General features: G+C 39.0%; 1 protein-coding gene across 2 annotated transcripts; it reads left to right on the top strand.

The window, feature by feature from the left end:
- The first annotated feature begins 1726 nt into the window (after positions 1-1726).
- Positions 1727-17679, top strand: tm7sf2 (transmembrane 7 superfamily member 2). 2 transcript variants are annotated; one of them, XM_023276356.3, is made up of 11 exons: positions 1727-1802; positions 4815-4896; positions 5874-6070; positions 7930-7984; positions 8441-8635; positions 10596-10699; positions 13806-13925; positions 14020-14188; positions 14272-14352; positions 14525-14647; positions 16998-17679. In XM_023276356.3, the coding sequence occupies exons 2-11, from the start codon at positions 4824-4826 to the stop codon at positions 17156-17158; spliced, it is 1278 nt and encodes a 425-aa protein (XP_023132124.1). In that variant the 5' UTR covers positions 1727-1802; positions 4815-4823; the 3' UTR covers positions 17159-17679. The 2 variants fall into 2 exon arrangements, with proteins under 2 accessions (XP_023132124.1, XP_023132125.1); XM_023276357.3 differs by lacking the exon at positions 1727-1802 and adding an exon at positions 1811-1925.
- Positions 17680-25223: the final 7544 nt, after the last annotated feature.

The raw sequence follows: 25223 nt of genomic DNA, 5'->3' as shown, positions 1-25223 counted from the left end.
ATTATCTTGAACTTTCCTGGGTTGACTGTCTTGAAGTTTTCTTAAGTAACTTTGTGGTATAAAAGACAAAGCTCCCTATAGCACTTCTCAGAGGTCTTCTTTAGATCTGTCTTATATTTGTTATGTGTCCAGATGATCTCCTACAGCTTCTGTAACTATCAGGTCTGGACCCTGGTGGCCAGTCCATCAATGTCCCTGTTTCATCAGCTCTTTTAAAACATTAAAAAAATAATGATTTTTCTGCAGCATCAAACAAAATCAACTTCTTTCTAATCAGACATTTTCCAGAGGGAACGGCATGATGGATTTTCAGTGTTTGTGGTTCCATCGATTTAGACAATATCCCGTCACCACTGGCAGAAATGTTGCTCTAAACCATGACAGACCTTCCATCATGTCTCAGACGGCTGCCAGCACTCTGTCTTGTACCGCTCTCCAACTCTTTTTCTCATACATTGTCAACAATGGGATCCGATTCAAACTTTGATCGATCACTCTGCAGGACTCTTCTATTGATCTTCCCTTCAATCTTCGTAATCTTTACCATATTTCAGCCTTTTAGCCTTGTTCTCCTGAAAAGGCCACTCTACCACTCCTGCTGAGCAAGTTCCTTGCTAGATTTCATCCGGTCTCTCAAAGGAGAAACCGGAAGAAAGCTCTTTTCATGTCCATCCACTCCTTTTTTTGTCTTTTACCTCTACAAACTTCTTCCTTGAATGCCACATCTTGAGTCTCAAGTTTGTTAATTTGCTTTTGAGAGTGCCCTTGCTGATATAAAATTATGTTTTATGCCTGTCAAATTGTGTTCAGGATTTTTAATGGAATGATGTGTTTGAGACTTTGTCTGATATATTAGCGGACTTACAATATATACACTATCGTTCAAAAGTTTGGGGTCACCCAGACAATTTCTGAATAAAAGCTCACACTTTTATTCATGTGCTAACATAATTGCACAAGGGTTTTCTAATCAATTAGCCTTTCAACACTATTAGCTAACACAATGTAGCATTAGAACACAGGAGTGATGGTTGCTGGAAATGTTCCTCTGTAACCCTATGTAAACATTTCTTTAAAAATCAGCTGTTTTATAGTCATTTACCACATTAACAATGTCTAGATTGTATTTCTGATTAATGTTATCTTCACTGAAAAAAACTGCTTTTCTTTCAAGTGACCCCAAACTTTTGAACAGTAGTGTATATGTAATGCTCAAACCTCACTTGTAGTCATAATAGAAGGTAGCTTAGATCAATCAATAAGAATCTATAGTCTAGTATAGTCTAGTCTATAGAGTCTAGTTTATAGAGAACATTTCCTGTTTTTCAAACTGAGTGCTGACTTAAAACTGGCTCCCTGTATATTCTAGTTGTATCTATACAGATTGAGAAATGCAGACAATACAATATAGTATAATTATTATAATCCTGTTAAAACAGATCTACTGGTTGCTACTTCTGAGACTTTTGCACAGTATAATATTTTATATTTCCACTGCAGCCTCGGTGTCAGAGAACCATTACAAGTACAGTATTTCCAAGTATAAATGTAATTCAGATGTATTTCACAAGCTCAGCCTGCCAGAGGTACAGCTGACTGTCGCCACCTGAAGAGTGCATCTGATTGGCTGAAGCCGTTTGTTCCCACCCTCTTCTGATGACCGATGAGGGATCTGATTGGCTGAGACACGATCCGTGCTGCCAAAACGTGGTTTGAGGGCGTTTCTGTTCAACCTGCTGCTGGTTGGTGGACACACGGGAGTTGATGCACACAGTCCAGTTGCACTTCCACTAAATCCACCGGTAAGAACCTACAGAATTTCAAGACACGCTGCTCTTTACTCGTTTTATTTGCTGTATTTTCTGAAAAAAAAAAAAAAAAAAACCTTGAGCTTCCCTCGTGTTCATGTGATTTCAGGAAGGCAGGTAAACAGACTGAACGGCCTTTGTCTCATGTTTCATAATAGAAATGTCCCTGCATGGACACACAGCAGGTTGAACTTTGTCTGTTATTTATGACAGTGATCGCAGGTACACAGAGTAACAGCCAGTTTAAGTTATTTCATTGATTGTGAAAAGATTGTTTTACTGAGAAGTCATTACTTTTTGTTGACTTCAAACATCTCATTACTTATTCTCTTGCTCTTGTTTCAAGATACTTTCAGTTCTGTTAGTTATTTTGTCGAATGTCTGTTCATGATAAAGTACAGTTAGAATGTCCTTAAAGTATATGACACAGTTTTATCATTTAGTCAATGGGCTTTCCATCAAGGACGTCTACCATCAGCATCTGTGGAAGAAGTTCTCAGATCCCTCACTCAAGTCACAGTAGAAATACCCTCTGTTTTAAACTGTACTAGAGTATAGTTACAGAGGTCTATCTGGCTCATTGGTAGTTGTTTGACTCTCTTGTTGCAGGATAATGTTTCTTGTTAGTAGAGTTTGGTTTAAATCGCAGCATCTCTTTGTACAAGTCAAACTTGAGGAGGTCTAACCAGCTACTGTCACTGAACACACCACTGTCTGTCTATGCAGGGCCTCTGTTATATTTTATTATATTATACTGGATAAGTTGATCGTACAAACAAGTGACCAAGTATTGAAAAAACTAACATAAAGTGTCTTATTAAGGTGTTGGACCACAACATGCTGCCAGAACAGCTTCAGTGTGACCTCTCTGAGCTCTAGTAAAGGGGTAAACACAATCCTTCCAAAAGCTAATCCCTCATTTGGTGTTTTAATGATAGTGGTGGAGAGTGCCATAGGGGTTCAACTGGTGTTGAGATCTGGTGACTGTGAAGCATACGGGCCTCGTGTCCTCATTTTATCATCCTGGAGGAGACCTGAAATGTTTCATCACTAAGAGCAACATTGTGTTAATTAACAGTGATGCTTCCTTTAAGGGGACAAATGAGCTCAAACCATGAAAGCAAAGTGCCTCTTGACGCAAAACAGAGCCATTGGATTGCATTTTCCTATGCTTTGTCATGGCTGTAGATGTACGTCTAATTTGCTCGTAACTATAGCTGTTCAATAAATGTAGTGCAGGAAAAAACATAGAAACATCCATCATCTATACACCACTTAATCCTCAATAGGGTCACGGGGGGCTGGAGTCTATCCCAGCTGACTTAGAGTGACAGTAGGGGACACCCTGGACAGGTCACCAGTCTATCACAGGACTACAAATAGAGACAAACAATCACACTCACACCTGCAGACAATTTAGAATCACCAGTTAACCTCAGCATGTTTTTGGACTGTGGGAGGAAGCCAGAGTACCCAGACAAAACCCACACACGCACAGAGAGAACATACAAACTCCACACAGAAAAATCCCAGGCGCAAACCAGGGATCTTCTAGCTGCAAGGCAACAGTGCAGTCCATATAGAAACATAGATCAGAAATACTCAAATAGAGTACAAATATCTTGCTCTCAACCTAAAACAAATGACTGTTTAACAAATGACAACAGAGTTTTGTCTCTGTAGGTGGAATATATAGATGTGTACAATTGTTAGGCAACTTAATTATATATATATATATATATATATATATATATTTCCACCAGCTCCCTTGTTTATTCTATTTTTATGAACAAATGTAACACAAAATGACAATTAAATTGCACTTTTGGTCTTTCAAAAAGAATCAGTGACCAGTACAGCCACCCTTCCATGAGCTGTCCGTCCATGGACTTTGTCAGTGTCTTGATCGTATCATGGTGAACTTTCAACAACCACTGCCTCCATAATGCTGTTCAAAGAGGTGTATAGTTTTCTCTTGCTGTAGTTAAGAGGGGCCCACAAGTTCAACATAACAGCCAATGTCACACCTCCTCTTCAGCTTGCTGGTGCCCTGTGTCCATTAGTGATCCAGTTATAATTCCATCCAGAGTCTCTCTCACTTTATCTGTTCAGGAAACCACTGGAAGAAAAATCTGCCTGCAGGTTTTTCTTGGCTCAGTACTGATGCTTCAACTTGAGAATATTATCCAGTGGTGTTGTGTTTCAGCCCTCTTTACCTCGGCCATGCCTCTGAGTACCTGACACTTTGTACTTCTGGACACTCCAAGCAGGTTTCAGATGGTGGCTCTTGAGGCTAATGACTTCCTTGTAGCGTCATATTCATTTCCGAGTGCTTTCCAGGTAATTTGCACCTTTTCCTCTCAGTGGGTTTGTGTGACCCTGTTGACTATTCTCAACAAAACATTTGCCTGGTTGCCTGTCATCTGTCTGAGAGGTGTTTTAGAACTGTAGACAGTTCAGTGTGAGTTATATCTCTGTTTATGGCCTATTTTACCTGATCTAATGGAGCTGCCCAATAATTATGCACACAGCATCATATGACACTTTGTCAGTATTTTAAACTGGAAACCTGAAGGTCACACTGTGAGAACACATGAGACTTTGATTAATTTTGGAAAATGTGCACAGAAATAATAAAGTTAGAATACTACTGCTTAATCATTGTCCATGTGTTGTAGTTACTTTGCACCACTACTATTAACAATATTTAAACAAAGATTTGTAATGATTCCTGTAATGTTCTGAGCTCGAAAGATGCACCTTTTAATATACATTTATGTTACTGCTAAATGCATTGAGGATTATTGACACTCTTGGATAAGATTCACTCTAGAAAATGTATGCCAAGTAGCTTTAGCACAAATCAATGTTCCTTCTCATCATCAGACGACTTTTATATCCGGCTTTCATTTTTACAGCGTAGTATTTCCATCTGTCTTCATGTCAACTGTTGCCAAGTGCTGCTCAAAGGCTGATATATATTATCAACCCTCATCTTCTTCACAGGACGAAAAAATGAGACCAAACAGTCAAGCACTGAAACACAAAGTGCCACATGACACAGAGAGGGAGTTTGGAGGAACCCTGGGTGAGTCATAGTATCCTCACAGCTTAGATTTTATTAAAGACGACATTACCATCACTGTCACTTTATAAAGCAAAATGCACTGTAAACAATGCATCTTCTATTCATTTAGTCGTTCTATTTACAAATGCAGAGTTATTACATTACCTTGTATTGTCCTAGGGCTAAATGCTGCTTTTCTATATAAACTGCACTTAAAGCAAACCTCAAGAGTAGCATCTTAGTGAATAAAAGCTGACTTTCAAATAGAAGAGATAAAAGGTGATGATATTATCAGCTAACACACTAAAGAACATTTATAGTATTGTCTTATTTATGAGAGATTAATTGTTTTCTAAAATTGCACAAATCAGTTTACGATTTTCCCAGTTTGTTTAGTAGATCATAAAGCATTCTCCACTGTAACAATAATAAGATGTTTCTCTGTGGTGAAGATCAGCAGCTTCACAGCTTCAGCTCCATCAACAGAGGATTGTTTATTACAGCTCTAATTAGGAATCTTCACAGCCGTCAAAGTCACAAGTGTCACTGCAGAGATGAGATGAGAGAACAGATTCGTCACAGCTCCTCAGTGTGTGTCAGCAAACACACGAGTGGAGCTTCGTTTCCTGCTGCGGTCCTTGAATTGAGCATCACCACTGATTTGGTTTCCAGTTTTTAAATGAAAATCATGTTTTGCTTTGACAGTGAACCTCTCCGTAGACCTCGTGTTTGACAACGCTGAACTGAACCTCAAGTTTGTAGACAGCTGATTTAATTGTTCTGCTACTGTACACTTATTTGAGATGCTTGGATTATTCACAGTTTATTTGCAATATTCATCTGATATCGTTGATAAATCTGACTTTCCAGGCGGAGCTTCACTCCCTGGTTTTCCTCAGAGGCTCTTTCATGTATTTTTGTACCTTTAGTGCTTCTGGCTGTTGCTCTGCTGTGTCCACACACTCAGTCTGTCACTTTTATCTGGATCCGTCTGTCAGGTGCCATATGCATTCCCATCTTCCTTCCGCTGACGGTGCTGTTCCTGATCTGTGTGAGTCGGTCTCCTGAGGCCAGTGTGCTTCAGTGGCCTCCTCCTCTCCCCTCCCAGGACCAGCTGTGGGACCCAGTGGCCCCCATGCTTCTGCTGGCATGGATCACTCTGCACACCCTCCTCTATTTCATGCCATTAGGAAAGGTAGGACATATTCATCAGACACTGAACTGACTTTAAAATCAGTTGTGGCTCTGTGGGTCTTAAATCCATCTAGAATTAACGCTACACATTGTTTTACTATGGCCTCAATGAGGATTAATACTGACAAAAAAAATAATTTTTATAGTCTTTATTGTCTCAGTCAGTAATATCAGAGCTGTTGGTTGAATTAATTAATTAATTAAATTGTTATTAATAACTATTAAAAAAATTGTTATTAAAGTGATTCTGTCTAACTTTAACTGAACAGTGGCCTCTGTGGGCAAAGTTATAGGATAATTGAATTAAACTGATTATTTCCTGTTTTAGTCTGCAGCTTTAAAGCTATGATGTATAGCATTTCTGCATTATAATGTCCAAAAACAACTAGGCCCATGTTTGTTATGTGTATATGTTTTGACTTGTGTACTGAGATCATCCCAATTTTTTGCCATAATCTTCCCAAATGGGAACTTTTAAAATGTCACAAAAAGAGGAAAAACAGGAGGAACATGCAAATTGGGCACATTTCCATTAACTGCTTTGGAGTGAATAAACTGGGGTGTGTAGCATCATCAGAAGGTGGCGCTATAGGTTACATTACAGAGGGCTGTAATAAACAGAGCAGAAGAAGCTGAAAACAGAACTACCTGTTCTCCAGAGTGGGAAGAAACAAATGAAACTTTGATCATCTACCGCTTGTTTTCAGTCAAGGTGGTTGTAATTATTCTTTCATGTCAGCTGATGTTAGACATGTTTAATGCTGTCCAGAGACAACGACAGCGATGGAAGCAGAAATAGCTCATTAGTCACGTGAACTGAAAGAATGTTGCATCATAGCTTGCTGTAATAAGGATGCTTCTCTGTCCCATTCATGCACATCTTTTTCTAAAAAAGTCAACAACCACTACAAACAAGCTTAAAGCCCATTTATTTATGTTTTTTTTCCATTTGCATTAACATTTTCTAATGTCACCCTTCGCAATGTCCATGCAAATTATTTTATACAATGTAAAAACAGGATAAGAGAGTACAGAAAGGAGAAGAAGAAGCTGGTGAACCAATGAGGTGGCCTCATGAGCCTCCATGAGCATGATCCCACATTACTTCACAATGTCATCAAACTGCATCTTCTGTTATTATTTTAATTATGAGACGTCTTGTGGGAGAAATTACATACTCTGGGTTAAATACATCATTGTGTTTTACTATGAATTGGTGAAATTTCATTTAACAGCAACACAATTAGAAAACCATTGAGCAAACTACATTTTAATGTTGCTGTCTATTGAACGTTTGCTCATGAGTCACAATAAGCCCCTGGTCATATAGACTGAGTGAGGATATTATGGTTCAGTGAGAGAGTATGGATTGAGTTTCTTATGATTTTAACTTGTCAGTTCTGAGAAGAATAATTTCATTAATTATATTACAAATTAGTCTTACTTTAAAAGTTTTGTTTTCACTATTACCTGAAGTTTTAAGAGCTAATAACTGATGGTAGAAATTTAAAAAAAAAAAAAAAAAAAACAAAAAAAAAAAACATTCGATGATTTTTTCCACCGTGGATTTTCTTTCCATAATCAATAACATAAATAAATCCTTTTGATAAGGCAGCCTGAGCATGATGGTATTTGATAAACTGTATATTAATGGCAGATTTCTGATGTCCCAAATATCAAGTACTAGAAACATAAATAGATATGATGATGGATGGATAGATGATTCCCATTGTGATACCGATGATTCTTATATACTTAGACTAACCTTCTGATACAGTAGTGCAACTCCTCAGTTATTATTATATGCACAGAACATGATTAGTGTTTGATTCTGTTCATTCTGACTGTATTTGTCTGCAGGTGTCTGAAGGATTACTGCTGAGGGATGGAACACGTCTCAAGTATCCCATAAACGGTATTGTTGGGTTTTGTTGCTATTGTTCAGTAAATAAATGAGATTTAGAATATATTGCATTGTTGAAGGCTCTTTAATCCACATGAGTTGAGACAATTCTTCGTCATACCATAAGTGTGAAATGTTTTATTGTGCTGCAGCACTATATAGAAATATAATATCTGTAGTATTTCACAGCTATTCTTCAGTGTTACACATGTTTTCAGTGCAAATGGCTTGTTCACATTTGCAAAGCCCAGTGTAGAGAAAATCTTTCTTTCTTTTCCATTTTTATTTTAAGGAAGCTCTAAAAGCTATGTTTAACTGTGTTGGCCTGACCTTGACCTAAAGTTTAGCAAAGTTACACAATGCTCAGCTCTTCCAACTTTTACCTATTTTTCATCCCAGCCTCTGCCAGTCTGCTTATCTCTCTCCCCCCAGCTACAGCATTCACTTTTGTTTGTTTTCCTCCCTCAGGTTTTCATGCCTTGTGCATCAGCGGTGTGTTGCTGATGTTGCTGCTGGGACTTGGGGCTCCTATGGGGTATCTGTTTGAGCTGCTGGTGCCTCTGGCAGTGTGTGCAATTGCAGTGTCATTCGTGTTCTCGGTCTACCTCTACATCCGCTCCTTCTGGGCTCCTTCCCATGCTCTCGCTTTGGGGGGCAACACAGGTGAGAAGTTAAAGTTCATCATTAAAGGAATCCACCTTTAAATACAGTTTAAAAACAGCCACTGGCAATGTACAGTGCATTTGTAGGCCTTTCTATTGTTTGGTGGAAGATTTTGGTATTCCCGTGGGTAATTATTTAACAGCTGAGCTCTGCAGGAGCTTGCAGGCATCAGCCAGGGAGTGAACGTTCTCTTTCAAGTAAGCTGACCCTGCTACACTGAGCTCCGCTGCATCTGAAGGCAGAAAGCATCCACTGTTGTGATTCAGGTACCGAGAAGATTACTTTTGTCGATGTTCGTGTAAAGGAAAAATGAGCAAGTCTACAGCAACAACATGTTGTCTTCAGAGTCATGCTGTGAAATCAAATTTACAGAGAAAGTAGGCCTTAGAAAGCAAAAAACGATGCTCATGCAGGATTTATACCAACACCAGTGCTATGGTTCCATCTGCATCAACTGTAGTTTGTGTTTAGTGCTATTTAGCAAGAGAAATTTTCAGTTAATATAGTAAAAAGCTAAACCAATGGTGGTGAATGTAGTAAACATGCTTCCTTAACATCAACAGTTCTGTGACTGTGAGCATAACATGCTGGCATTAGCATTCTTACAGCCAGCAGGGGGCGACTTATCTGGTTGCAAAAAGAAGTCAGATTGCACAGTTATCTACTGTATCTACAAAATAGTCTCGCTCACTGGATGTAGGCTTTGCCATTTCAGTGAAACATTTCATGCAGCTTTCCTGTCTACTTCAGAACAGGAAACAACAACAAACTCCAAGCTACACCTTCATGCTGAAAGTTTTATGTTTTGTCGTATATTTGGATCATGCAGTAACTCTCTGCTTGGTTTATTGAGGTGAATTAGCCATTTTCCTGACAGTGTCCACCTCTCTGTATGCAGATGTTTCTCCTTCATTATTTTTGTAATAGTACTGTCGCTGCATCCTAGGCTTAGCAATGCCCAAGACAACTGTGATTAGTTAAAAAAAATACCAATAAACCGTAGTGTTTTTCACCGTGTAGCAAAATGATAATGAGGTGCAGTCAGACTATTCTTCAGCACTGACATTGTGCTATAGACATACATCTGGCTATGCAGAAAATCACCCTACTTCTGCTTTCATTTCTAACCTCAGTAAACATTTTTCAATTAGTTTATGATCTCAATCACAAGTTAAATGTCTCCTTCAGTATAGCATGGTATTCATTTCTGACATAATGGCCCCATTTAGAGTACAATAGACGATAAAGTGGAGAACATTTTTGGCCATGGCTACCTTGACAAGTTGCTGCCATATAAGCTTCTGTAGTATCCTTGAGTTATCAGTCAGATCCAGTCCATCTAATTTACATCCTGTATCAAAAAACAGGATGGCGACAGCCAAATTCTGCAATTGAGGCTTTAAAAACGGTACACCACACACCGCTGGCTCATGTCATGGTGGCTTTTGTCTGTAGTTCTGGACAATGTTGAAAGATGTTCTGGGAAATGTCGGTTTTTTACCATCTAGTAACACTTGCATTGAAGTGTGCATTAACAATCAGTAGAGTCATTTTAATGACAGACTTAACAACATTGGTACCAGCATCGGTGGAACCATTGCTGCTAACAATGGCACTAGTATAAGTCAGGTCAGCGAGTCAGCACTGACATTAGCTGGACGCCTGTACAGGCAGATCGAAATGAAATGCCATCAGTTAAGACTATTGATTATAGCTCTGTTTTTCTTTGTATGACAACTTAAAATGTCTTACGTAAGAAAGGCATATTATAGAAACAGTTTTTGACTATACAGAGATTTCAGCTAATGAACTGTTATAACTAATCACTGATGTAAGTTTGTGACTTCTCGTGTTTTATTTACAGCATGTACCTGCAGATGTTGAAAGCTCAGAGTTGTATATCATAATAATAATCTCTGTTGACAGTTATTTAATGCATCCATCCATTGTTTTGATTTAGGAAATCCTCTGTATGACTTCTTCATTGGACGAGAGCTAAACCCTCGGATTGGAAGCTTTGACCTGAAATATTTCTGTGAGCTCAGACCGGGTTTGATTGGCTGGGTGAGTTTAATCTGTCCGTGGACCAATGCCAAGAGTAGTTTTATTGAATCTATTTATATTACAAGCTTTTATTATATCAGAATTCAGCAAATCAATTTCATAAAATTTTTGACAACAGATTTAATTTTCGATTTTTGCAGTTGTTGTTATATGTGAATCTACTGTGACACATTCTGCTCTATGAGAAGCACTGACTGCATTGATTAGTGATTTGACAGCCAACAGGTGGCGATGTTGCTCTCTGATCGTCAATAATCACTTGCAGTCGGTGACTTTGACGCAGTCAGATTTAGAAACTTTTCTCCCAGATGACCTGACACAGTGAGAGATTTGTTGGAGGACAGGGGTGCACATCATTATCTGTGTCTGACTCATCAGACCAAACAAGACAGAATATAGATTCCCCTGTGAGAATTCATTAAGATTCCTAAAATTACAACAAGATTTCCCATTATCTTCACTGGTCACACAACCGCTACACTGAGACAGTAAAAGGATCAAGCTGCACTGGAAAACGTTGCTGTAACAAGTCTCTTTCTTTCTCTGTATTTACAGTATAAACAGCAGAACGACAGCACATCTGAATGCTTTAAAGCCGTGTGCGTAGGAGAGCACAGAAAAAGCTTCCACCAACTAGACAGTGTGTGGGTTATTTTCATTTCCTGGTGAATGTTAAAACTACTTACTTGAAAACATTCAGCATAACTGCAGCTGCTGATGATGTTGAAAAATAGCAAACAAATGATTAAATGGATTTTGTTTGGAATTTGGGATGGAAATTTCGGATATTGATTCTTGGACATAAATCAGCTTCATATTCAAAAGCACAGTTTGAGTTAGGGGCCTGTTCTCTGTATGAAATATTAATTGTCCTCATGCATATATATTTATTATTAATTCAGATGTTAGTGAGTGTGTGTTTCCATCATATCACTCTGCATACTTTATAGTGGTTTACTAAAAATATAAAGCAGTACCGTACAGTACAAGAAAAGTAAAGTACTATTTTCTGCACATTCACACACGGAACCACACAACAGATACTATTCCTGAGTGTTTCAGGAGGTTAGTGTTGATGATTCCACAGCAATGTATAGATAAAAAAAGTCTGCACATTTCTCTGTAGAAAATGGTTTATTTAGGATCCAAACAGAAACATAAATGGCTGCTATCTGTGGAATTAATGGAGGGTCTGAGCCTCAGAGAGGTATTGCAGCTTCAGCAGCTTGGTATTGATCATGCATCATTTTGAAAGAAGAAAAGCATGGATGACAGCTGGGGCTGCTTTGATTAGCCGTTTAATCGATTAGCTGAATGGCAGCTACAGTCCACTCAGTAATTATTTGGACACTTATTTTAGCTCTTCAGGCTCTGCACATTCAATTTGACATTAAACAGTAGGTAGTACATTAAAGTGCCAAGTCTAGGTTTTAATTTATGTAGGTGTGTGTTAATATTAAGGGAACTGTGTGAGATTCACTATATCTGTTACAACAGGTAAAGTGAATAACGTTGATCGTCTCATTACAATGCAATGTTCTTGGCTCCTGGCATTCACAGTATGACATGTACCACCCACACAAACGTTGTTCCAGACCAAGCACACCCCCCGTAGCAGTGGCTCTCCCAGACAGCAGTCTCAGGATAATTCACCCTTCCACTGCCGCAGCATTTAACTGCTGCAAAAATTGCTCAGGAACAGCTCAAAATAACACAACAGAGAGCCAAAGGTTTTGACCCGACCTTCAAATTCCCCAGAACCCAATCTGATCAAGCATTTACAGGATGTGCCAGAAGTCCACAACTCACAGCCCAACACCACAGGAGACCCCCAGACTACATGACCTGACTGGTCAGAGCTGTTTTGGCAGCACAAATGGGACCGACACAATATCAGACAGGTTTTAATGTTGTAGCTGATCGTGTTTAGTCATAGTTAAACACATAGTGCCCAAATTGTGAAGGTTCAAAAGTAATTGGACAGTTTCTAGTGAGCCTCTGGGTTGATTGGCAGCTGCCATTTAGAGCGAGGTTGTCTGTCAGTCAGAGGAACAGTGAAGATAACAATGAGGTTCAAAGGCAAAAATCTGTCAGAGAACACAGCTGCCAAAAACAAACAGCTAGGCTTATTCTACAAAAACAGAAGCACCACAGAAAGTGACCTGCGAAAGACCCGATCTACTGAGGAGCGTGTAGGCAGATGAGGAATCTTGCGGGTAAGCAGCTGAGACTTGGCACTTTAATGTAGTTTATATATTTATATGTTATTTTGTTTTAAACTCAATGTGCTAAAGTTCAGCAGCAAAAATGTGTAATTGTCAAAATAATTATGGCCTTCACTGTATGTTAATGATAAATTGATTGTAATTTTTGAGGTCATCTTTTTAATCTGTCCATCCATCCACCACTTAATCCTTGTTAGGGTGGTGGGGGGTTGGAGTCTATCCCAGCTGATTTAGGGTGAAGGTAGGGGACATCATGGACAGGGCTACATATAGAGACCAACAATCACACTGACATTCACACCTACGGACAATTTAGAGTTACCAATTAAACTCAGCATGTTTTTGGACTGTGGGAGGAAGCCAGAGAACCTGGAGAGAACCCACACATGCACAAGGAGAACATGCAAACTCCATGCAGAAAGATCAAGAAGGCGGGGACGCAAACCGGGGATTTTCTAGCTGCAAAGTGAAAATGCTAATCACCAAGCCACTCTCAGCCCTCTTTTTAATCTAGAATGATGAAAAAATTCAGTCTTCAGCATGTGAATATTTGCTAGTCTGAGTTCTGGGCTGCTGCTCAGATAAAACAGGACATCTGAATGTCAACATGGGCTTTAGGGACCCATTTCATGTTCCAAAAACAAAGATTCCGCGATTGATTTTCTCAGCTCTCAGATGATTAAACTGGCTGATTATGTGATAGCAAAAAATAAGTGGTTAGTAGCAGCATTCATTGAAGGGGTCTTTGAATTTTTCACCTTGATGTTTGTTTTTTGTAGTTCTGAACCACTTGATCACAGGATGAGTTTGTCTGCCGTTATTTTGGAAGCGTAGATGAAACACACCCCCGCTACTGTTCATCATTATTCCCATTCCCTCAGGTGGTCATAAACTTTGGCATGCTGATGAAGGAGGTGGAGCTTCGAGGTTCGCCCTCCCTCGCCATGATCCTCGTCAACAGTTTCCAGCTGCTGTACGTGGCCGACGCTCTGTGGAACGAGGTGAGGAGACAGACTTCTTAAGTATGCAGGCACAAATCCCTCTTTATACTTTAGGCCACTATTATTTAATTTCTACTTCCCTGTGCTCCAACAGGAGGCCGTTCTGAGCACCATGGACATTGTGCATGATGGTTTTGGTTTCATGTTGGTGTTTGGTGACCTGGCCTGGGTTCCCTTCACGTACGGCCTGCAGGCAGCCTTCCTGGTCGTCCACCCGCAGGCCTTAACGTCCCTCAGAGCTGCAGCTATAATAGCACTGAATGGTTGTTATCTCCTTCATTAGGCTGCAAAACGTCGTGTTTCAGTGCTGAGTATGACTGATGAATATTTTTCCGTTTGCCGACAGGTGCTGGATATTACATTTTCAGAAAATCCAACTCACAGAAGAACCAGTTCAGACGAGACCCTTCTCATCCAACTGTTGCAAGTAAGCCTTTCTTCAAATTTCATTTCAATCATGACAAATACACTCAAATGTGCTCTTTCACATTTTATTTCTAATAGCATATCTGAGCTCATGCATTTTCTGTCAGAGTGAGGACGTTTATCTGGGAAGCAATTTGTAAATCTTACTCTGCGTTCTCCACAATTCCTTCCAGGACTGGAGACGATTGCTACGGCAACAGGGAAGCGGCTGCTGGTGTCCGGCTGGTGGGGTTTCGTTCGTCATCCTAATTACCTCGGTGACCTCCTCATGGCCCTGGCGTGGTCCCTGCCATGTGGTAAGACAGCTTAAAAGCCCAACGCCGGGCTTGTTTTGCAAGCAGGTCACAGCAATGTGGTACAGCCACAGAAAGTCTTTATTAGAAAATGTAGATGAAGTCACAGATAAGAGATTAATGTCAGGCTGAGTATTAATCATATCCAGCTGTATTTATTATTAGAATAGATAGATAGTGCTGGTTGGTGTTTTTAATGGGCTACTTTAAGATTCACTTCGTTATCTAAAACTTCATTGTACACTGTTCATTGTACTGTGTACATCCTCATCATTGTGGCTTCATCTGTACAGTGGGTGGACAAAAGAGCAGAAACAGCTACAAAAGCTCATCATTGTGCTGCTACATGTAAATGGCCAATTTAGATATTTAAGTCTGGATTATTATCAATTCAATTCTCTCTCAAGTGTTCTTTAGTCAATTTTGCCTCCTAAATTCTAACACAGTCTGCCTGGTTGGTTGGATATTTTTATTTATCTGTATTTGTGCTGATGTAATGAATGGGCTTTGTATCAGTAACAAAAATATATAATGCATTTTTTTATCCATACATGGATCCAGACTATAAGCCGCATCACTGCCAGAATCACTTGGTCCTTGTGTCATTTCTGATCTTCCCTGAAAATTTCATCCAAATCCGTCAGTCTGTTTTTGAGAAATGTTGCACACAGACAGACGAACAGACACCGATCATCACATAACTCCGCTGTTCTTTCTCAGAGTAATAATTATAATAATACTCCTTACCTGTTAAAAATCTTTATTTAACCAAACAAACAGAACTATGTATATTTACCTGGGAGCTTTAGAATCAATTTGTCAAACTGACATTAACATCTCATTTTGATATAGCAATGTTTTTTGTAGGCTGCACAGTGGCTCGATGATTAGCGCTGTCACCTTACAGCTAGAAGATCCCCAGTTCACAGCGGAGTTTGCATGTTCTCCCTGTGTATGCGTGAGTTTTCTCTGGGTTCTCCGGCTTCCTCCCACAGTCCAAAAACATGCTGAGGTTAATTGGTAACTCTAAATTGTCCTTAGGTGTGAATGTGAGTGTGATTGTTTGTCTGTATATGTAGTCCTGTGATAGACTGGTGATCTGTCCAGGTGTCCCCTGCCTTCAAGTGCCTAAGTCAGCTGGGATAGACTCCAGCCCCCCCATGACCCTAATGAGGATTAAACAGTGTATTGATCATGGATGGATGGGTCTTTTTTTGCTTATTATATACACTCAGTAGAAAGGGAGCAACAGTAGCATTCATGTGCAGTCATGTTTGTGGTCACAAGCTTTTAGTTTGTGATGTGTACCACCTCCTAAAACATCTGCCTTTGTGTCTGGACAGTAACTCTTTAGAAAACATTTTTTTATTAACTGCATCTGCAAATTATGTCATGTGAACATTGACTTTTCACCAAAACACTGAAGTTCCAGGCTGGAAAACCAAAACAATGAGCTGAAAGATTGTAAAAAAGCTCAGAGGATCTGAAGGTAACTGGGGTCAGGTGATAATTCATGATGGGTTCAGCATTATAAACTCATTCACAGTCACAAGATTAATTTAATCCATCATTATTATAAGAATATTGATTATAACCATATTGGTTGGTACCAAAAAACGTACTGACATGTGATAGACAGCTGTAGCCATTGTGATGTTTGTCAAATTTCCTTCCTGTCTTTAGTAATTAATTATGCTGTATAACTGCAGCAGCACTATGCTCTCTTTGTTCCTCTGTAAACTGCCTTATGTTCCTTTGAGGAGTCACTCCCTGAAATAGTGACTGTCAGACTTTTGTTATAGCTGACACATGCTGCTCATTGCTATTCAACTTCCTGTGACTCACTTGTGTAGCTGCCTTTGTAACTGAGATGTATACTGTAGTTTCTGCCTTAATTGCTGCTGCAAATGTCACAAACTGCAAAATTATGCAGTCAAAAAAAAAAAATCCTGACAGCAAATTCCCGACAGATGAAAGCCGCAGTGACAAAAAGGCTCATTGGTCACATGTAGATAAAGACTGAGGAAATACTGACTGAAAGACAAAAGATATTCATTATGTGACACTAAGTGCAGTCTCAAAAAATGGACATCGGGATGAATCAGCAGTCTGAACTCTTAATCAAAACGGCACTCACTGCAGGTCTTTGGCATAATACAGACTGAAGAGAAAACATACAGAGAAGGCTGGATTACAGCTTGTTTGATGTAATTCACCTCATAAACACCGATATAAAAAAATAAGGTGTTAGTTTTTCTTTCATAATTCATCAGTGAATCATAAATATGACATTGTGCTGTGTTTTTTGTCATTTATAATTGTTACTGTGTGTGTTTGCTTCTTTATTCCACAGGTTTCTCACATCTGCTCCCTTACTTCTACGTCATTTACTTCACCGTGTTGCTGATTCACCGAGAGGACCGTGATGAGAGACAGTGTAGGGCCAAGTATGGACTGGCATGGGACACCTACTGCAGACGTGTCCCCTACAGGATCTTCCCTTATATTTATTGAAAAGGAAAGCAGAGAGGCGCAAAGGGACCAAAACAGTCAGAAAACATCCTTGTGACTCTGTAAGTTCACACAAACCTAGTAATAACTTGAAATGTAAATCTGTTTTCCGTTACACAGATTGCAAGTAATAACTGGTGCTGCTACTAAGGATCTACAGACGAAATCACAATTTCAGTCAGCCTTGGTGTGTAAGGCTACGGTTTGATTACAAAATAATGGATTCATTCTTCAAAATTCCTACATTTTGACTTTCAAAAGCCTACAGCAATGTACTGTAGTTAAAGTCAGTCAGCATTACATGTGGCTCTTTTGTATCATTTACAAAAAAAAACATCTTATTTTAGTGAGAAAATACTGACTGGGAGAGAACAGTTAGTAGCAGTGCCTTTGTTAATGAAAGTCTGCATTACTGAATTAGTTTTTTGTTTTTTTTTAAATGTTTACAATGTCTTCTTTTTGCAAAGTCTATTGTTGCCTGTGAAATGCATTTGAAATAAATACAAAAAAGCACAAAAACAACATCTGATCTTGTATTGTCACTGTGCTCATTAGAAAATTGTTTGAAATTTTAATAATTGGGAGACATACAAATATAATATAGTTTAAATATGAAGGAGATCTATATCACTTACATTGCTTCACATTGTACCGTATACAACTACACCCCTGTGCAATAGCAATAGCAGTATTTCCTCTTATGAACAATCAAAAACATACAACACTTTATTAAGAAGAAGAAACTCAATGCAACACCAGTGAGCACACCTGTGACATAAGTTAGAAAACCTGTGATCACTGAAACAAAAAGCTTTGGACTGTAGTGTAATATTTTTTGGGTACGACGTGCTACCAGGAAAAGATGATATAATTATGACAAATGCTATTAGACTGAAGACCAGAGTTAAAACATTTGTATGAAATACATAATGATAAGTATTCTAATAAAGACTGATGTTTTGATGGTACGGTGTGTGTATGTGGAGGACACACACACACACAGCTGGAAGGTCACAACCTGTAATTTTGGTGTGAAGATACCTGCTTTTTAGAAAATTATGTGTGGAGTACAAAAACATAATGGTGTAAACTTAAAGCAATATAACTTCTATAGATGAGGGATGCCAGAAACATAACAATAAAGGTATAACATGCATGAAATATGTCTTAAAATAGCAGGGCAAAGTCTGAACATGTCTGGGCATGTTCTCTGTAAAACATGAGCTAATGACAACCTAATGTCTTCTGTAAGGAGTGATCTAGGGGTGAAATATGATAACTTAATATCATGATCTGACCAATAGATTTAGAAAAGTCTAATGTTGTCAAAACTGTCACTCCTATCATTTTTCGTGTGGAAAAATGACCAAATCTCACAGCATAAAAGATGATGCACAGCTCAGTATCTCTGGTTTTTCTTGAGGTGTTAATCACTGCTTAGATCTACTCCTGGATTTTTGTTGACAATAAATGCTGAATCCAAATGCTGACTTCTCTCTGTGATTTTTAGAAGATCTTTAAAGAAGCTTTTTAAACATTTGAACGCGGTCAAGTCTTTGACTCTGGCCCTTGATTTGTGACTTAGTTTCCACCTCAAGACCAATGTGCTGTGTCTATCTGCACGTCTGTAACATTGCTCATTATGGAAAAAAATTCCAAGAGGAATTTAAAAATCTGATTCTGAGACTTCACAAAGATGGAAAAGGATGCAGGAATCTATTACCAACTAAAAATTAGCTAAAACACAGCAGTAACAGTAATCAGGAGTTACAAAATAAGACAAAGTACCACTAAATTGACACAATAGACAGTGCATTATTTTCACAATCTTGCTGTGAAAAATAGACAGGTACTCTGCTTTAGGGGTTGTCAATGGAAACTGGAGTTTCAGTGACAGTTCAGACAGTGTGGAAGATAGTTCATAATTACAACTTCTACTGATGGAATCCAAGATAAAAGATGCTTTTTTTTTGGCACAAAGCTGCAAGATTAAGTTTTACTAAGGAACATGATAAGAAACCCGATGAATATTAGAAGCACATTTGTTCTTAGATGGGACTAAGATTAATTTGTTCAGCTGATGGGGTCCAGCATGTTTACTATTATAGTTAATGCTTAGTCCTGACAGTGAAGCACAGAGGTGTTAGTGTGATGATGTGGGGCTGTATGAGTACAAAAGGTGTTGGTAAGATAATATTTATAGATGCACCGTGAATGCCTGTTGATATCCTAAAATACTGGCTGACCAGATGACTCCTGCAGGAACTTGGCAGTAGAGGAATATTCCAGCAGGATAACAACCTGAAGCACACTGCCAAAATCACAAAAGAGTTTCTAAAGAAGAAAAATGTGAAATCTATGACCTGGTCAACTATGTTGTTGACTTAAATCCAATAGAACACCTTTGGGGTATTTTAAAGAAAAATGTGAGCACAACTTCTCCAGCAAGAAGCAGCAGAAAACATTTGAATCTCAATACTGAAAAGTGCATTTTGTTGCATCAAGTTCCTACACTGAAGCTTATTTTTTTATCATAGTACATGTAAACTGTTAGCTTTTCATTTTACACAAGAGAAATGACTCTACTGTTCAACAAACAATGCACTTATTGAGAGATGTTACAATTCTGAATCACTTGACATTTAAGCGACTATGCACAGAGGTGTACTCCCTTCTGTTGTATACTGGATGCAGTAAGATGCATATTCTTTTGTGCGAAGATTTGAATCCACACTTTTGCAAGGATGACACATATTTCTGAACGACCAGAGCAGCTATTAGCTATTAACTGCCATCTTCTGCCATCGTGCTGTGAAGATGACAGTTAATAGCTGTGTCACTTTTTAATAACCTTTTCCAACCCGCTATTATCATCTTGTTTAAATGGATTCCCTTTCCAACCTACAAGCCTCAACAGCAGATGTTCTCCAAGCCTCCAGGCTTTTTCATGTCTATCAGACTTCAAATTACTCAGAAGCAACAAAAAGCAAATGGCAAGTATTAGAACAAGTAAATGGAGTCGGAAGCTGCTGAAAATAGGGCTTCAGTCAGCTTTGAAGCCATGTTTGCTTCTTTCGTAACCAGGACAGGTCGATTCATTGTTGAGGTGGTCACATTCTTATTGAACTGGTGCAGTGCTCTGAGGAAAGTTTTTGAAAAGGTACTCACTAAGTAGCAAACATCCCATGATAGGGTGTCATTATGGTCAGCAGCTCGGTTCATGTGGCATTTTAATGCTGCAATTTGTTTGTTTGTTTGTTGCCCTTTTTTCAAACAGATTGAGACCCCTATTCTATTAACAGTTCTGTCTAAAAATAATGTACGCATCATATTTGCCCTTTTCCATTATAAATCACCCTGCACTTATGCTGCAAATTATGTTTCTCTCACATGCTCCGAGGCGTGTACACACGGCTGACAGAGCACTCCGCTGTTGCACACCTTCATTTTTTTTACCTCTTAAGCCCATTTACAGTAGAGTTAGCCTCTGGCCTCGCCTACGCAAGCTATTTTGTGATGTTTTTAAGTGCTAAGTGCTAATTAGGAACAGGCTTGTATAAAGCTGCGAACATCTGCATGGTGACTGAATTAATGGATAAGCTTTCTTGCCTTTTATTTGTACGTGTGCAAGTGTTTGGCTGCAGATACAATATGTATCATATACACTACCAGTCAAAAGTTTGGACACACCTTCTCATTCAGTGGTTTTTATTTATTTTAATTATTTTCTATGTTTTAGATAAATGCTGAAGACATAAAAACTACAAACGAACACATATGAAATTATGTAGTAAACAAAAAAGTGTTCAATCAGAATATGTTTTATATTTCAGATTGTTCAAAAATAGCCCCCGTTTGCTTTGATGACAGTTTTGCACACTCTTGGCATTCTCTGAGTCAGCTTCATGAGGTTGCCTCCTGGAATGGTTTTCCAACAGTCTTGAAGGAGTTCCCAGAGATGCTGAGCACTTGAAGGCCCTTTTGCCTTCACTCTGCAGTTCATCTCATCCCAAACCATCTGGACTAGGTTTAGGTCAGATGACTGTGAAGGCCAGGTCATGTGATGCAGCACTCCATCACTCTACTTCTTGGTCAAATAGCCCTTCCACAGCCTGGAGGTGTGTTTGGGGTCATTATCCTGTTGAAAAATAAATGATGGTCCAACTAAATGCAAAGAGGATGGGATGTCATGTTGCTGCAGGATGCTGTGGTAGACATGCTGGTTCAGTGTGACTTCAATTTGGAATAAATCCCCAACAGTGTCACCAGCAAAACACCCCCCACACCATCACACCTCCTCCTCCATGCTTCACAGTGGGAACCATGCATGTAGAGACCATCTATTCACCTTTTCTGTGTCAGACAAAGATCTTTAGAATCAAAGATCTCAAATATGGACTCCTCAGACAAAAGCACAGATTTCCACTGGTCTAATGTCCGTTCCTTGTGTTTCTTGACCCAAACAATTCTCGTCTTCTTGTTGTTCATCCTCAGTAGTGGTTTCTTAGCGGCTATTTGACCATAAAGGCCTGATTGGTCAGTCTCCTCTGAGCAGGTGATGTAGAGATGTGTCTGCCACTAGAACTCTGTGTGGCATTTATCTGGGCTCTAATCTGAGGTGCTGTTAACTCGTGATTTCTGAGGCTGGTGACTCAGATGAACTTATCCTCAGCAGCAGAGGTGAGTCTTGGTCTTCCTTTCCTGGGGCCGTCCTCGTGAGACCGTTTTGTTGTAGTGCTTGATGGTTTTTGCGAGTGCACTTGGGGATACATTCAAAGTTTTTTAAATTTTCCAGACTGACTGACCTTCAGTTCTTAAAGTAATGACGGACTGTCGTTTCTCTTTACTAAGCTGATTGGTTCTTGCCATAATATGGATTCTAACAGTTGTCAAATACGGGTTTTCAACTGTGTACCAACCTGACTTCTGCACAACACAACTGATGGTCTCAAACACATTAAGAAAGCAAGTAATTCCACAAACTGATTCTTGACAAGACATGTGTGTTGATTCAAAACCATTTCAGGTGACTACCTCATGAAGCTGACTGAGAGAATGCCAAGAGTGTGCAAAGCTGCCATCAGAGCAAAAGGGGGCTACTTTAAAGAATCAAAAATATAAAACATATTCTGGTTGAACACTTTTTTGTTTACTACATAATTCAATGTGTGTTCTTCCATAGTTTTGATGTCTTCAGAATTAACTAACAATGTAGGAAATAATTAAAAATAAATTTAAAACATTGAATGAGAAGATGTGCCCAAACTTTTGACTGGTACTACATTTGTTTTCCTCAATTCTGTTTTTTTTTCCAGCTGTTCTGTTGTTATTTAAATATGATTAAATATAAATTAAAGATTAAAGTATTTTTGTTACCATTCAGACTTGACTGAATGCCATTTTATAATATTTGTCCATAGCCATTGAGTCTAGCACAGGCATGGGCAAACTACGGCCCTTTGGGCTTTTCAATCCCGCCCGCGAAATAATTTGGTCAATATTAGAATTGACGAAATTACAGTAAAGACCACATTCATTTGGCCTTCTCCTGCAGAACCCGGCGTTTCTGTTGACCCCACTAGATGGCGCACTACAGACACAAGTGACCTTTGTTGGTTTATTCTCTCTTCTTCGACTTTGCGACTGCATTGAGCTGCTGTAACAAGGAGTGGATCAAAGAAAAGAAAAGCAGACAGTGAGTGTCGAGTGTTTCAGAAGGAGTGGACTACTAAATATTTTTTTCGCTAAAGTCCGTTCAAAGGCTGTATGTCTTATTTGCAATGACACCGTTGCGGTTTTTAAAGAATACAATATCAGCCGACACTTTTCCACGAAGCATGCTAACTATGCTAGCAACCAGTCAGCACAAGAACGGACAGCTATGGCTCAGAGGTTAGCAGCCAGTTTACAGACGCAGCAAAATACTTTCTTCGACAAACTACGATTCAAGAGTCAAGCACGAAGGCAAGTTATTTGTTAGCATTCAAAATAGCAAAGGCTAGCAAGCCTTTCTCCGAAGGGGAGCTTTTGAAAGAATGCATGGTAGAGACGGCAGGTCTCCTGTGTCCAGAGAGCAAAAACAAATTTGAAAAAATTAGTTTATCACGCAGGACAGTTACTCGCCGTGTTGAACTAATCCACGAAGACTTAGCCAGCTCACTGAACGAAAAAGCGAAGTCCTTCAAGTTATATTCATTAGCACTGGACGAAAGTGATGACATATAAAAGACACTGCTCAGCTTTTAATTTTTATTAGAGGGATTAACGACAATTTTGAGACAACGGAGGAATTTTTGACCATGGACTCCATGAAGGGGAAAACAGGAGCAGAGGACTTGTAGAACAGGGTGTCTGGGGTCATCGAGAGGCTGAAGCTGCCTTGGTGTAAACTCACCAATGTCACCAAGGATGGATCGCCAAACTTGACAGGAAAAAACATCGGGCTGCTGAGAGGGAATCCAGGATAAGGTGAAGGAGGAAAACCCTGAGCTGGATGTGATTTTCCTCCACTGCATAATCCATCAGGAAGCGCTCTGTAAGTCTGTTTTGCATCTTGATCATGTCGTGAAGCCTGCTGATCACCAGGACTTGCTTGACCACTCTCATATCCGCTGGTTAAGTTTGGGGGGAAAAAAGGATGACCAACAACACTGTTCCCACTGAAACTGAATGTGAGTATTCTTTACTTTGTCAGTAATGTCTTTAACATGTAATTCATATTAGTTTGCACAATTTCCATCCATCTGATGCTGGCCCATCTGTCAAATTTCAAAACTCAATGTGGCCCCTGAGCCAAAAAGTTTGCCCACCTCTGGTCTAGCAGATACTAATGACATATCCCTATTGTATTTAATTTTAACACTGCCATCCAAACCATCCAAACACACATCCATCTTTAGTGATGATAATGACAGCCTAAAACTAACACACAAAAAATTCTGACCAAAGTGGGACAGACATCATTGCTCTTTGTTGCCTGTAGTGCTAAAATATTCTCAGACTAATCGAATGTGTCTCAGTCTGATACTCCTTGAACTGTGAAAAGCTGCTATTGCCCTATATATTAATAGAATGTTATAATGATCTTTCAAGTGTTAAACCACCATTATCATCAGTATTACAGTCGTCTATCATCAGGAGTAAAATTAGACACTGTCATGATCATTACCAAGAGGAAAAAAAAAAAAGCACACAGCCTAAACCTCTCATATAAAAGCCTCAGGGCCTCATTCATAAAAAATCTACTTTGATTTGATCTTAAAATTGAATCTTAAAATTAGATATGAGCAGACCTGTCTGATTAAAAAGACCCATTACAAGCGAACAATGCTCTGTCTATAATTTAGCATTGAAAGTGCCTCAGGAATTATTCAACCATTTATCACCAAGCGTCATTTTCCCTGTCTCGCAAACTTATAAAAATCTCACATAACAGTGATCGAAAACGGCAGCTAAGTCCTGAATTTATAAGACCATTACCTGAAAATGAAGTTAGTATTTAGATAAAAGTGAGGGACATTTATATCGATGAGACAGTAGCTGACAGCCAGAGTGAGTCATGTCTCTGTCTGGACAGACGATCCTCAGTCCAAATAAAAACAAAAAGTGTGAACAGGTTTGACACATTCTTGGACACCAAAAAGAATCCGTTAAGACGGCACATCTGCTCATGCTTTATTCTTAGGATGACAAAAAGCAAAAGCAATATTTTGTGATGAGAAAATGGTCCTTCTGCAGGATGGAAAGATCAATTTGCTTGATTGATTTGTGAAAAATGCAGCAATTTTCATGTGCGCCTTTCTGAGTTTTGAAGTGGGAGAGTCTGTGTATAAAAATATCAAACCACATTCATTTTGAATCTGGCAGCAATGTGAGCATGCAGACAAAAAAAAAAGCCAGTCAGTAGCTACTAATTTTCCCTTTTCTCCTCTTTTTTCTTTTGACTGAGCCTTTTCTTTGAATAGAACTATTGAGTTTTGATTTTTCTTGTCATGCTCTCATTTTCACTATCTCCTCTTTGTCATTGTTGTGGTTTTCTACCAAGAAAACTTAACCTGTAACTTTGACT

Source organism: Amphiprion ocellaris, chromosome 14 (genome assembly GCF_022539595.1).
Source record: "Amphiprion ocellaris isolate individual 3 ecotype Okinawa chromosome 14, ASM2253959v1, whole genome shotgun sequence".
Classification (NCBI taxonomy): domain Eukaryota; kingdom Metazoa; phylum Chordata; class Actinopteri; family Pomacentridae; genus Amphiprion; species Amphiprion ocellaris.
Note: the sequence above shows the minus strand (reverse complement) of the source record. Positions and strands in the feature narration are given on the sequence as shown.